Source organism: Anomaloglossus baeobatrachus, chromosome 2 (assembly GCF_048569485.1).
Source record: "Anomaloglossus baeobatrachus isolate aAnoBae1 chromosome 2, aAnoBae1.hap1, whole genome shotgun sequence".
In the NCBI taxonomy this organism is placed as follows: domain Eukaryota; kingdom Metazoa; phylum Chordata; class Amphibia; order Anura; family Aromobatidae; genus Anomaloglossus; species Anomaloglossus baeobatrachus.
This window is the reverse complement of record NC_134354.1, coordinates 704,186,602-704,199,151: the sequence shown is the minus strand read 5'-3', so window position 1 is coordinate 704,199,151 and position 12,550 is coordinate 704,186,602. Positions and strand designations below refer to the sequence as shown.

The window sequence follows — 12,550 nt, the reverse complement described above, 5'->3', positions numbered from 1 at the left end:
CGGTCTAGGCTGCCATGACAAAGTGGGTTTTGGGGAGAGCTGAGAAGGTCGGTCCCTGCGTAGTCCGCGGCTGGTGACGGGGACAGCACGGGATGTCGACCACCCAAATGAGTTCCGAAAGGAGCGGAACGAGGACTGTGGACGTCTAGTGAAGGTCGTCCTGGACTTCAGCTGGGGAAGGGAGGTACTCTTTCCTCCCATGGCGTCAGAAATGAGCTTGTCCAGCCGTTCGCCAAACAATCGATCTGGAAAAAAGGGAAGGCCCGTGGGAGACTTCTTGGAGGCAGAGTCCGCTCGCCATTGTCGGAGCCAGCGAGCTCTACGAATGGCTATGGTATTTGAGGCGGCAAACTCTGCGCAGGTAGCAGCATCAATGGAGGCCTGCATGAGGTACTCCGCCGCAGCGGCAATTTGAGCTGTTACCTCTGTGATGGTATGAGGGAGCTGGGATTCCTCAAGCAAAGTGTTAAGGGATTCTGCCCAGACCGAGCCCGCCTTTGCGACCCACACAGAGGCAAAGGAGGGCGAGAGGGAGGAACCCGCAGCCTCAAAAGCAGAGCGGGCGAGGTGCTCCACCTGTCTGTCGGGTGTCCTTGATGGAGGAACCATCGGGCAAAGACAGGAGCGTCTTTGTGGCAAGGTGGGAGACCGGGGGGGAGGGGGGGTCGACTGAGGGCGGATCGGCCCTGCCCTGAGGGGCAGGTGAGGCAAAAGGGTTCCGGGACTCCATGAGTTTACGGTTACCGAAGCGCCTGTCAGGCTTCTCCCTTTGCTTTGTGAGGATATCCTGAAACTCTGGGTTATCAGCGAAAACCTTTTGGAGTTTTCTTGCCCTCTTAAAGGAGACCGCATGGTCAGTGGTAGTGGATGGGGGTATCTTCCACATGCAGAGTTTGGTTGATTGCTGCTATAAGGGAGTCTATTGCAGTTTGATCATCTGGGGAGACTGTAACCAAGGAATCTTCTTGGTACAAACAGCATTCTCCCTCCTCCAGCTCTTCAGAAGCCGTGGAGCATGTGGGAGAGCCTGCCCTGTGTGCTCCCGAGGGAGAGCCATGGGGGCCATGAGAGAGTGCTGGAGACACCCGGCCGTGTGCTCTTTTCCTGTTCCCTGCAACCGGTGAAGCATGTGCCCGGATTACCTCAGAATGATCCTCCATAGGGGTATCCTCAGGCTGCGTTCCGTCCAGGGACCCAGAAGGGTGTGGAGGACGACATTGCATAGCCAGAACCAGGTTCTGTGAGTTTTTCCATGGATTAGGACAGAAACTGTGCCCATTCCGGTGGGCTGGGAGCCCTAGGCTCTGGGCTGACTGTTGCGGCGGTGGTGGCTTGGGGGGCTATAGGGGCACAGGAACCACAGAGAGAAGAGGTGTGTTTACGTGGTAGCTCAGCGTGGCAGGCAGTGCAGGCTGAGTAATAGACTATGTGAGCCTTAGCACTCTTAGTACCCTTAGAGTTCTGCATGTTCCTAATAGGAGTATGCCAGGAGGGAGAGCAGGGGTCGGCACGATGGCTCAGTGGTTAGCACTGCAGCCTTGCAGCGCTGGAGTCCTGGGTTCGAATCCCACCAAGGACAACATCTGCAAGGAGTTTGTATGTTCTCCCCGTGTTTGCGTGGGTTTCCTCCGGGTACTCCGGTTTCCTCCCACACTCCAAAGACATACAGATAGTGACTCTAGATTGTGAGCCCCAATTGGGACAGTGTTCCTGATGCATGTAAAGCGCTGCGGAATATGTTAGCGCTATATAAAAATAATTATTTTTTTTTTTGATATGCAGAGCTACAAGTGAAGCAGTGGAAAGCAAGGATTGTATTTGCTTCGGTGTACCTCACCAGAATCAGCCGATGGCCCTGCGTCCTCAGGAAGGAGTAAGCTTGTGGAGATCTTCGCACGCTTTCCTGGGGGGGGGCTTATCGCGGCTGCAGGGTCGGGGCTTAGCGCTAAAAGAGCGCCAAGAATAAGTCAGTGTGCCCCCCTGCTGTCGGTAGCAAAAAACTGCGAGAAGGGAGCTTCTATGACATCTCCCTCCAGTCAGCACACAGCTTGTCACCGAATGATAATCTCTGCCGGCTTTCTGCAATCAGAGCCGCAGCTAGAGCAAATAAACAAAGTGAGTTCCTGAGCTCTGGGCCCTCCCCACCGCCACCTGTAAATTATCTGTGCAGGATTCTTTGCAAACAGCGAGGGACTTCCCCCCTCCTCCAGCCAGCAAGCTAGAGAAAAAATTAACACTGTGTTCAGGATCCCTGGGGCTCTCCTCCTTGCAATCAGCAAGGGACTTCACCATCTTTTCTCCCTTTGTCTGGGAAACCAGTCAGGGGGGATCTCACCTTAAACGCTGCCTCAGTCCAGGCAGTGGGAATAGCAGAGTCAGCCTGCTGTGTCCGGTCACACAGTGCAATCAATGTTCAACTCAGAGCCTTCAAAGAGGGGCTGAGGAATTGTGCTTTTGCCCTGGGCTCTGGAAAATCGGTGCCATCAGACCCGTCGTCCAGTAAGATGCAGCCCAGGATCCAGCGTCGCAGGAGGGGGTACGTGGAGGCAGCACTCCGCGTTCCCGCCCGTTGATGGTATTGGGAGATCGTTCCCAAAAGGAAACAGTCGCCCTCAAAAAATAACAAAACCTTGAAAGATGTGCCTCCTACAGACACTAAGCTAAAACTGAGGTTGCCTGGCCCGGCCAGGGGGTGTATACTGCTGAGGAGGAGCTATGCTTTTGCATCTACTTAGTGTCCTCCTATGGATCAGCATAACACCCATGGTCCTGTGTCCCCCAATGAGGCGTCAGGGAAATTAAAATTTTAGGAGCATTTTTCTGTGATTTTTGTTTTCCCTTGCCCAGCACCCCACTGCAAGGACTAGCAGATTCACACTTTTATAGACAAAGCCTGGTGTGGGTAGGGGCAGCTCTCTCAGTTCTGCTAGATGGCTAAATCTAAAAACGGTGTTAGAATGGCTGCACCCAGTAATCTAAAGGATACATTGTTGGATTCAGGATCTCTTTGTCTACATCAGACCTGGGCAAGGGGCGGCCCGCGGGCCACATCTGGCCCGCCTACTCTCTGTAACCGGCCCGCCTGGTTCAGGGCGTCCTTGCTGGACGGTCAGTGATGAGGGCAATCTGACCTGTTGTCCGTAGCTCCAGGGTCCGGGAGGCCCGTGGTCAGATTGTCTTCATCACACGCTGCGTGCCGGGCAGGGAGCGATCCTGCAGCTCCACATAGTCGGTGCAGGCAGCGGAACGCAGAAATCTCTCCTCTGTTCCCTGCCCGACACCTTTCTCTGTGACACAAGCGCGCCCTGATATCGTCAGTACGGCGCACGTGTGTCATTTGAAAAGTTCCCGCCCGGCAGGAGAAGAAGCTGCAGCAGCCGGGGCCCGTACAAGAGAAGCAGCAGCGGGAGCTCCTAGGAATACAGCATCGGCGCAGCCTGGGCATGTAAAAGAGAAGCCGCTCAGCGGGGGCTCGTACGGAGATGCCCGAGGAGGGGACAATAAGAAGAGAGAGGTGAGTGGTTACTAGTTACCTGCGGGGACAATGGGGGGGAGGGGGGTAACTGTTGACAAATATTTGGGGTGTAGTGGTGAAGTATATGGGAATGTAGTTTTACAGGTGTGGTATATGTGGGGGTGTAGTATATAGTGGTGTAGTTTTATAGGGGTGTAGTGGTGTAGTATAATACAGGTGTATATAGGGGTGTGGTATAATACTACACCCCTATATACACCTGTATTATACTACACCACTACACCCCTGTAATATACTATACCACTGCACCCCTATATACACCTGTATTATACTACACCGCTACATACACCTGTATTATACTACACCCCTATATACACCTGCATTATACTACAACCCCTATATACACCTGTATTATACTACAACTCCTATATACACCACTACACCCCTATATACACCTGTATCATACTACACCCCTATATACACCACTACACCCCTATGTACACCTGTATTATACTACACTCCTATATACACCTGTATTATACTACACCCCCTATATACACACCTGTATTATACTACACCCGTATTATACTACACCCCTATATACACACCTGTATTATACGACACCACCACACCCCTATATACACCTGTATTATACTACACCCCTATATACACCTGTATAATACAGGTGTATATAGGGGTGTAGTATAATACAGGTGTATATAGGGGTGTAGTATAATACAGGTGTATATAGGGGTGTAGTATAATACAGTTGTATATAGGGGGTAGTATAATACAGGTGTATATAGGGGTGTAGTATAATACAGGTGTATATAGGGGTGTAGTATAATACAGGTGTATATAGGGGTGTAGTGATATAGTATATAGAGGTGTAGTTTATTACAAATGTAGTGTATATGTATATATAATGTAGAACAGAGTTAATTATATTAGTCCGGCCCTCTAAAACCATCCCAATTTGTCATGCGGCCCCATGGGAAAATTAATTGCTCACCCCTGGTCTACACTATACTGCTCTCAGATGAAAACATGCTGACAAATTATTTTTTTTTTTTTTTAAAAAGGAAGGAGTCTTTTTAAACTAACCATGACCTGGCATTCTTACAGAGGGTGTATTATAGTGCTATACAAATATAACACGATCCAGTTTATGAACCTTTGGGGAATGTCAGACTAGTGAGAAGAGTTAGAGAATACTTGCTGAATTAACAAAGGCCTGATTATATAGCAGAGTGTATATGATCTTTATATATTTATTTCTTACCAGCAAGCTATGAAACAAAAGGAACAAGTAATAAAAATTAAAAAAAAAAATCAACATAATGCAAAACCTGATTCAACATATGCAAGCTTGTGACTAAAAGATGACTAACAAATTGAAGCAGTATGGGGAGAATCAGTGGGGTCTTAAAGGAAAGCCATCATCAAACATTTAGGTTTGTGTGTTAAGGCACTACCTGTGCAATAATCATGCTGTCTAATCACACCTGTGAGGTGGATGGATTATCTCCATAATGGAGAAACGCTCACCAACACAGATTTTGACAAATTTGTGAATAATATTTGGAGAGAAAAATGGCCTTTTGTGCACATAGAAAAAAAGTCTTAGCTCTTTAAGTTCAGCTCATGAAAAATGGGAGCAAAAACTAAAAAGTGTTGTGTTATATACAGTACAGACCAAACGTTTGGACACACCTCCTCATTCAAAAAGAGTTTTCTTTATTTTCATGACTCTAAAAATTGTAGATTCACATTGAAGGCATCAAAACTATGAATTAGCACATGTGGAATGAAATACCTACAGTGTGAAACAACTGATAATATGTCTTATATTCTAGGTTCTTCAAAGTAGCCACCTTTTGCTTTGATTACTACTTTGCACACTCTTGGCATTCTCTTGATGAGCTTCAAGAGGTAGTCACCAGAAATGGTCTCCCAACAGTTTTGAAGGAGTTCCCAAAGATGCTTAGCACTTGTTGGCCCTTTTCCCTTCACTCTGCGGTCCAGCTCACCCCAAACCATCTCAATTGGGTTCAGGTCTGGTGACTGTGGAGACCAGGTCATCTGGCGTAGCACCCCATCACTCTCCTTCTTAGTCAAATAGCCCTTACACAGCCTGGAGGTGTGTTTGGGGTCATTGTCCTGTTGAAAAATAAATTATGGTCCAACTAAACGCAAACCGGATGGAATAGCATGCCGCTGCAAGATGCTGTGGTAGCCATGCTGGTTCAGTATGCCTTCAATTTTGAATAAATCCCCAACAGTGTCACCAGCAAAGCACCCGCACACCATCACACCTCCTCCTCCATGCTTCACGGTGGGACCCAGCCATGTAGAGTACATCCGTTCACCTTTTCTACAAAGACACGGTGGCTGGATCCAAAGATCTCAAATTTGGACTCATCAGACCAAAGCACAGATTTCCACTGGTCTAATGTCCATTCCTTGTGTTCTTTAGCCCAAACAAGTCTCTTCTGCTTGTTGCCTGTCCTTAGCAGTGGTTTCCTAGCAGCTATTTTACCATGAAGGCCTGCTGCACAAAGTCTCCTCTTAACAGTTGTTCTAGAGATGAGAAGGTGTGTCCAAACTTTTGGTCTGTACTGTATTTGTTGTGTGTATAATGTGTGCAGTCACTCAGGAACACAAGATTTGACGTCACTCTACAAAACCTCAGTAAGGACATTATGGTGACAGCCCTGTACCTTCTTTTACGTCAGATTCCTGTTTAATCCGAATAAAGCTGGCAGACTGCGCGCTGCCCCCCACACACACGGCACTGTCCTTTAGAGCTTTAACAATCTGATCAACCTAAAGACACAATTACATAACACATTATTATTATTATTATACAGAGAACATTTATGTGATTCAAAATATAGAACCACATTATACTGTTCTCTAAAGTTAAAAAGGGAGTGCGATACACACTATATGACATACAAAAATAGGTTCTTTTAAGGAAGAAAATAAAATGACATGATTATTAAAAGACTTCACCTGCAGGAAGGGGGGATAAAGGCCCTTAATGTACTCATTAGATTAAAGGGAAGGTGCCAAAAAAAAAAAAAAATTCAACAACTGAAAAAATGTAAAGTATTAATGTTTAAATTTTGTGTTTAAATATTATGATTTGTTTTTAATGGAGAAAAAACCTGGAAAAAAAAATGTAAAAAGTTTGATGTTTTCCACTTTTAAACACTAGGGGGAGCAGCTGCAGTAATTTATCATGAAAACCTAATGTACTGCTAGGTCACAGAACAGCTGCAATAAAAGGGGGGGGCTGCGCACGTGTCTAATGTCTCCTCTTCTGGGTGTTTGCAAAAGTATAAAAAGGAATGAAATTCAGAGTCACAGAGCAGAGACAATTTGTTGGTGACAGCAATGTCCTCCCCCATCACATTGTAGATTGTAAGCTCTCACGAGCAGGGTTGTCTCTTTTTTTCCATACTCTAATTATTGTATTTTCTATAGCTGTTACTGGTTTGTATATGATCCTCCTGAATTGTAAAGCGCTGCGGAATATGTTGGCGCTAAGGCTACTTTCACACATCCGGTTTGAGCACTGCGGCTCAATCCGGCTGTGAAAACTATGCAACGGATGTGGCGAAAACACCGCATCCGTTGCATAAGTTTTTACATGCGGCCCGTCCGTTTTTTTCCGGTTGCGGCATGCTACTGAACATGCGCAGTGGAAAAAACAGCATGCGGCGACCGGATACGTTTTTTTCCGCATCGCGCCGCATCCGGCCTCCATAGGTATGCATTGAAAAATGCGCCGCAGCGGCTGGATGCGGCGCGATGCGGTGTTTTTTGCCGGACCAAAAAACGTTGCAGGGAACGTTCGATCCGGCCGCGGCATCAACTAAATCTGCCGCATGCGGCAAAAACCGGACCGAACGCAAGCCCCTGCGGCACAATACGGCACTAATGTAAGTCTATGCAAAAAAACCCGCAACCGGCGTTACAAAAGCCGGTTGCGGTTTTTCTGCAGAACGCCGTATTGTGCCGCAGAGCAAAAATCCGGATGTGTGAAAGTAGCCTATAGAAGAAGGGAATTTTGTTTACTTACCGTAAATTCCTTTTCTTCTAGCTCCAATTGGGAGACCCAGACAATTGGGTGTATAGCTTATGCCTCCGGAGGTCACACAAAGCATTACACTTAAAAGTGTAAACCCCTCCCCTCTGCCTATACACCCCCCCGTGCATCACGGGCTCCTCAGTTTTGGTGCAAAAGCAGGAAGGAGGAAACTTATAAATTGGTCTAAGGTAAATTCAATCCGAAGGATGTTCGGAGAACTTAAACCATGAACCAAAGAACAATTCAACATGAACAACATGTGTACACAAAAGAACAACAGCCCGAAGGGAACAGGGGTGGGTGCTGGGTCTCCCAATTGGAGCTAGAAGAAAAGGAATTTACGGTAAGTAAACAAAATTCCCTTCTTCTTTGTCGCTCCATTGGGAGACCCAGACAATTGGGACGTCCAAAAGCAGTCCCTGGGTGGGTAAAGAATACCCCGGTAATAGAGCCGAAAGACGGCCCCTTCCTACAGGTGGGCAACCGCCGCCTGGAGGACTCGCCTACCTAAGCTGGCATCTGCCGAAGCGTAGGTATGCACCTGATAGTGCTTCGTGAAAGTGTGCAGACTCGACCAGGTAGCCGCCTGACACACCTGCTGAGCCGTAGCCTGGTGCCGCAATGCCCAGGACGCACCCACGGCTCTGGTAGAATGGGTTTTCAGTCCTGAAGGAACCGGAAGGCCAGAAGAACGGTAGGCTTCAAGAATTGGTTCCTTGATCCACCGAGCCAAGGTTGACTTGGAAGCCTGCGACCCTTTACGCTGGCCAGCGACAAGGACAAAGAGCGCATCCGAGCGGCGCAGGGGCGCCGTACGAGAAATGTAGAGCCGGAGTGCTCTCACAAGATCTAACGAGTGCAAATCCTTTTCACATTGGTGAACTGGATGAGGACAAAAAGAAGGTAAGGAGATATCCTGATTGAGATGAAAAGGGGATACCACCTTCGGGAGAAATTCCGGAACCGGACGCAGAACCACCTTGTCCTGGTGAAACACCAGGAAGGGAGCTTTGCATGACAGTGCAGCTAGCTCAGACACTCTGCGAAGTGATGTGACTGCCACTAGGAAGACCACCTTCTGCGAGAGGCGAGAAAGAGAAATATCTCTCATTGGCTCGAAAGGTGGTTTCTGAAGAGCCATTAGCACCCTGTTCAGATCCCAGGGTTCTAGCGGGCGCTTGTAAGGGGGGACTATGTGGCAAACCCCCTGCAGGAACGTGCGTACTTGCGGAAGTCTTGCTAGACGCTTTTGAAAAAATACAGAGAGCGCCGAGACTTGTCCCTTAAGAGAGCCGAGAGACAGCCCCTTTTCCATTCCGGATTGAAGGAAAGACAGAAAAGTGGGCAAGGCAAAAGGCCATGGAATAAAACCCTGATCAGAGCACCAGGATAAGAAGATCCTCCACGTCCTGTGGTAGATCTTGGCTGACGTTGGTTTCCTGGCCTGTCTCATAGTGGCAATGACCTCTTGAGATAACCCTGAAGACGCTAGGATCCAGGACTCAATGGCCACACAGTCAGGTTGAGGGCCGCAGAATTCAGATGGAAAAGAAGGGAATTTTGTTTACTTACCGTAAATTCCTTTTCTTCTAGCTCCAATTGGGAGACCCAGACAATTGGGTGTATAGCTATTGCCTCTGGAGGCCACACAAAGTATTACACTTAAAAGTGTAAGGCCCCTCCCCTTCTGGCTATACACCCCCAGTGGGATCACTGGCTCACCAGTTTTAGTGCCAAAGCAAGAAGGAGGAAAGCCAATAACTGGTTTAAAGACCAATTCAATCCGAGGAAACATCGGAGAACTGAACCATACCACATGAACAACATGTGTACCCGAAAAAACAGAAAAACCCCGAGAAAACAGGGCGGGTGCTGGGTCTCCCAATTGGAGCTAGAAGAAAAGGAATTTACGGTAAGTAAACAAAATTCCCTTCTTCTTTGTCGCTCCATTGGGAGACCCAGACAATTGGGATGTCCAAAAGCAATCCCTGGGTGGGTAAAAGAATACCTCATGATAGGGCCGTCAAACGGCCCTCTCCTACAGGTGGCCAACCGCCGCCTGAATGCCTTATCTACCTAGGCTGGCGTCTGCCGAAGCGTAGGTATGCATCTGATAATGCTTGGTAAAAGTAAGTAGACTCGACCAGGTGGGTGCCTGACACACCTGCTGAGCCGTAGCCTGGTGCCGTAATGCCCAGGATGCACCCACGGCTCTGGTAGAATGGGCCTTCGGCCTTGAGAGAACCAGAAGCCCAGTAGAACTGTAGGTTTCAAGAATTGGTTCCTCGAGCCCCCGAGCAAGGGTGGATCTGGAAGCTTGCGACTGTTTACGCCGACCAGCGACAAGGACAAAGAGTGCATCCGGGTGGCGCAGGAGCGCCATGCGGGAAGTAGAACCTGAGTGCTCTCACCAGAACCAACAGATGCAAATCTTTCTGAAATTGATGGACTGGACGAGGACACAAAGAAGGTGAGGTGATATCCTGATTGATATGAAAATGGGATACCACCTTAGGGAGAAATTCCGGAACCGGACGCAGAACTACCCTGTCCTGGTGAAGGACCAGGAAGGGAGTTTGTATGAGAGCGTTGCTAGCTCGGAAACTCTCCTAAGAGACGAGACCGTTACTAGAAGGCCACTTCCCGTGAAAAACGGGAAGGGAGACATCCTTCAAAGGCTCGAAAGGCGGCATCTGGAGAGCAATTAGAACCTTGTTCAGATCTCAGGGCTCTAACGGCCGCTTGTACGGAGTGCTGAGAGGACAAACTCCCCGTAGGAACGTGCGTACCTGAGGAAGTCGTCGTTTCTGAAAAAATACAGATAGCGCTGAGACTTGTCCCTAAAGGGAACTGAGCGACAACCCATTTTCCTACCTAGATTGCAGGAAGGAAGGAAACATAGATGATGCAACCGGCCAGGGAGAAACACCCTGCGCCGAGCACCGAGATAAGAACATCTTCCACGTCCTGTGGTCAATCTTGGCGGACGTTGGTATGCTAGCCTGTCTCATGGTGGCAACCACGTCCTGAGGTAATCCTGACGACACTAGGTTCCAGGACTCAATGCCACACCATCCGGTTGAGGGCCGTAGAATTCAAATGGAAGAATGGCCCTTGAGACAGCCAGTCTGATTGGTCTGGTAGTGCCCCCGGTTAGCCTACCGTGAGGCACCACAGAACCGAGTACCACAACATCCTCGGCCAATTTGTAGCGACGAGGATGGCGCGGCCGCAGTCGGTCTTGATCTAGCGCAGTACTCTGGGCAACAATGCCAGAGGTGGCACCTAAGGTAGCTGGAACTGCGACCAATGCTGAACTAAGGCGTTTGCCGCCAGAGCTCGATGATTGTGAAACCGTGCCATGAAGCTGGCACATTGATGTTGTGCCGTGACGCCATTAGATCGACGTCCGGCCTCTGTCAGCGGCGCCAGATCTCCTGAAACCCGTCCGGGTGAGGAGACCATACTCTTTCGGCCACACCTCAGCGACTTAGGAAGTCAGCTTCCTAGTTTCCACACTTGGGATGTGAATTGTGGATATGGTGGATGCCGTGTCTTCCACCCACATCAGAACCTGCCGGACTCCCTGGAAGGCTTGCCGGTTGCGCGTTCTTCCTTGGTGGTTGATGTATGCCACCGCTGTGGAGCTGTCCGACTGAAGTCGGATATGCTTGCTTTCCAGCCGCTGTTGGAAGGATTGTAGGGCAAGATACACTGCTCCGTGTTCAAGAACATTGATCTGAAGAGTGGACTCTTGCTGAGTCCACGTACCCTGAGCGCCGTAGTGGAGAAAAACTGCTCCCCACCCTGATAGACTCGCGTCTGTCGTAACTATCGCCCAGGACGGGGATAGGAAGGACCTTCTTTTTGACCAAGAGGTGAGAAGAAGCCACCACCGTAGAGATTCCTTGGCCGCCTGAGAAAGAACGACGACTCTGTTGAGGGACGTCGACTCCTCGTCCCATTGGCGGAGAATGTCCCATTGTAATGGACGCAGTAAAACTGCGCGAAAGGAACTGCCTCCATTGCTACCATCTTACGTAGGAAGTGCATGAGGCGTCTCAATGTGTGCGACTGGTTCTTAAAGAAGAGCTTGCAGCCCGTAGTGAATGCTGTTTGTCTAGCGGCAGCTTCACTATCGCTGAGAGAGTAAGAAACTCTATGCCTAGATATGTTATCGATAGGGTCGGGGTCGGATCTGACTTTAAAAAGTTGATGATCCACCCAAAACTCTAGAGAGTCTCCAGCGCAACGTTCGGGCAGTGTTGGCATGTTTCCTAAGAGAGTGCCTTGACAAGTAGATCGTCTAAATACGGGACCACAGAGTGACCCTGAGAGTGCAGGACTGTGACTACTGCTGCCCTGACCTTGGCGAAGACCAGTTGGACTGTCGCTAGCCGGAAGGTAGAGCTACGAACAGAGGGTGTTCGTCTCCTATAACGAAGCGTAGAAACGCTAGTGCTCTGGATCAATCGGCACGTGTGGATAAGCATCCTTGATGCCTAATGATGCTAGGAAATATCCTTGGGACCTTGAGGCGATGACATGGCGGAGGGATTCCATCCGGAACCGCCTGGTGTCCACGAGCTTGCTGAGCATTTTTAGATCCAGAACGGGACGGAACGGCCCGTTGTTATAGGTACCGCAAAGAATTTGGGGTAAAAACCGTGACCTTGTTCCTGAAGAGGAACGGGGGTCATCACTCTTTCTGCCTATAGAGTGCACCCTGTTTGCAGAAGAGCAGCGGCCCGGCCGGGAGGTGGAGAAATTCTGAAGAATCGAGTTGGAGGACGAGAAGTGAGCTCTATCCTGTACCCGTGAGACAGAATGTCTCACACTCAATGGTCATTGACCTATGGCAGCTAAATATCGCCAAGGCGGGAGAGCCTGCTACCGACCGAGGCCGCAAGTCATGAGGAAGCCGCCTTGGAAGCGGGTTTTCAGACTGTCGCTTTTTTGGGCGAGACTGAGCCCGCTAA

At 49.1% G+C, this 12,550-nt stretch overlaps 1 protein-coding gene across 2 annotated transcripts in view; it reads right to left on the bottom strand.

The window, feature by feature from the left end:
* RNASEH2B (ribonuclease H2 subunit B) overlaps nt 1–12,550 on the bottom strand; it is a 107,558-nt gene that overhangs the window by 23,554 nt on the left and 71,454 nt on the right. For both annotated transcript variants that reach the window (XM_075334575.1, XM_075334574.1), the window contains exon 7: nt 6,196–6,301. In XM_075334575.1, the coding sequence (XP_075190690.1) occupies nt 6,196–6,301 (106 nt within the window). The remainder of the gene's footprint in view (nt 1–6,195; nt 6,302–12,550) is intronic.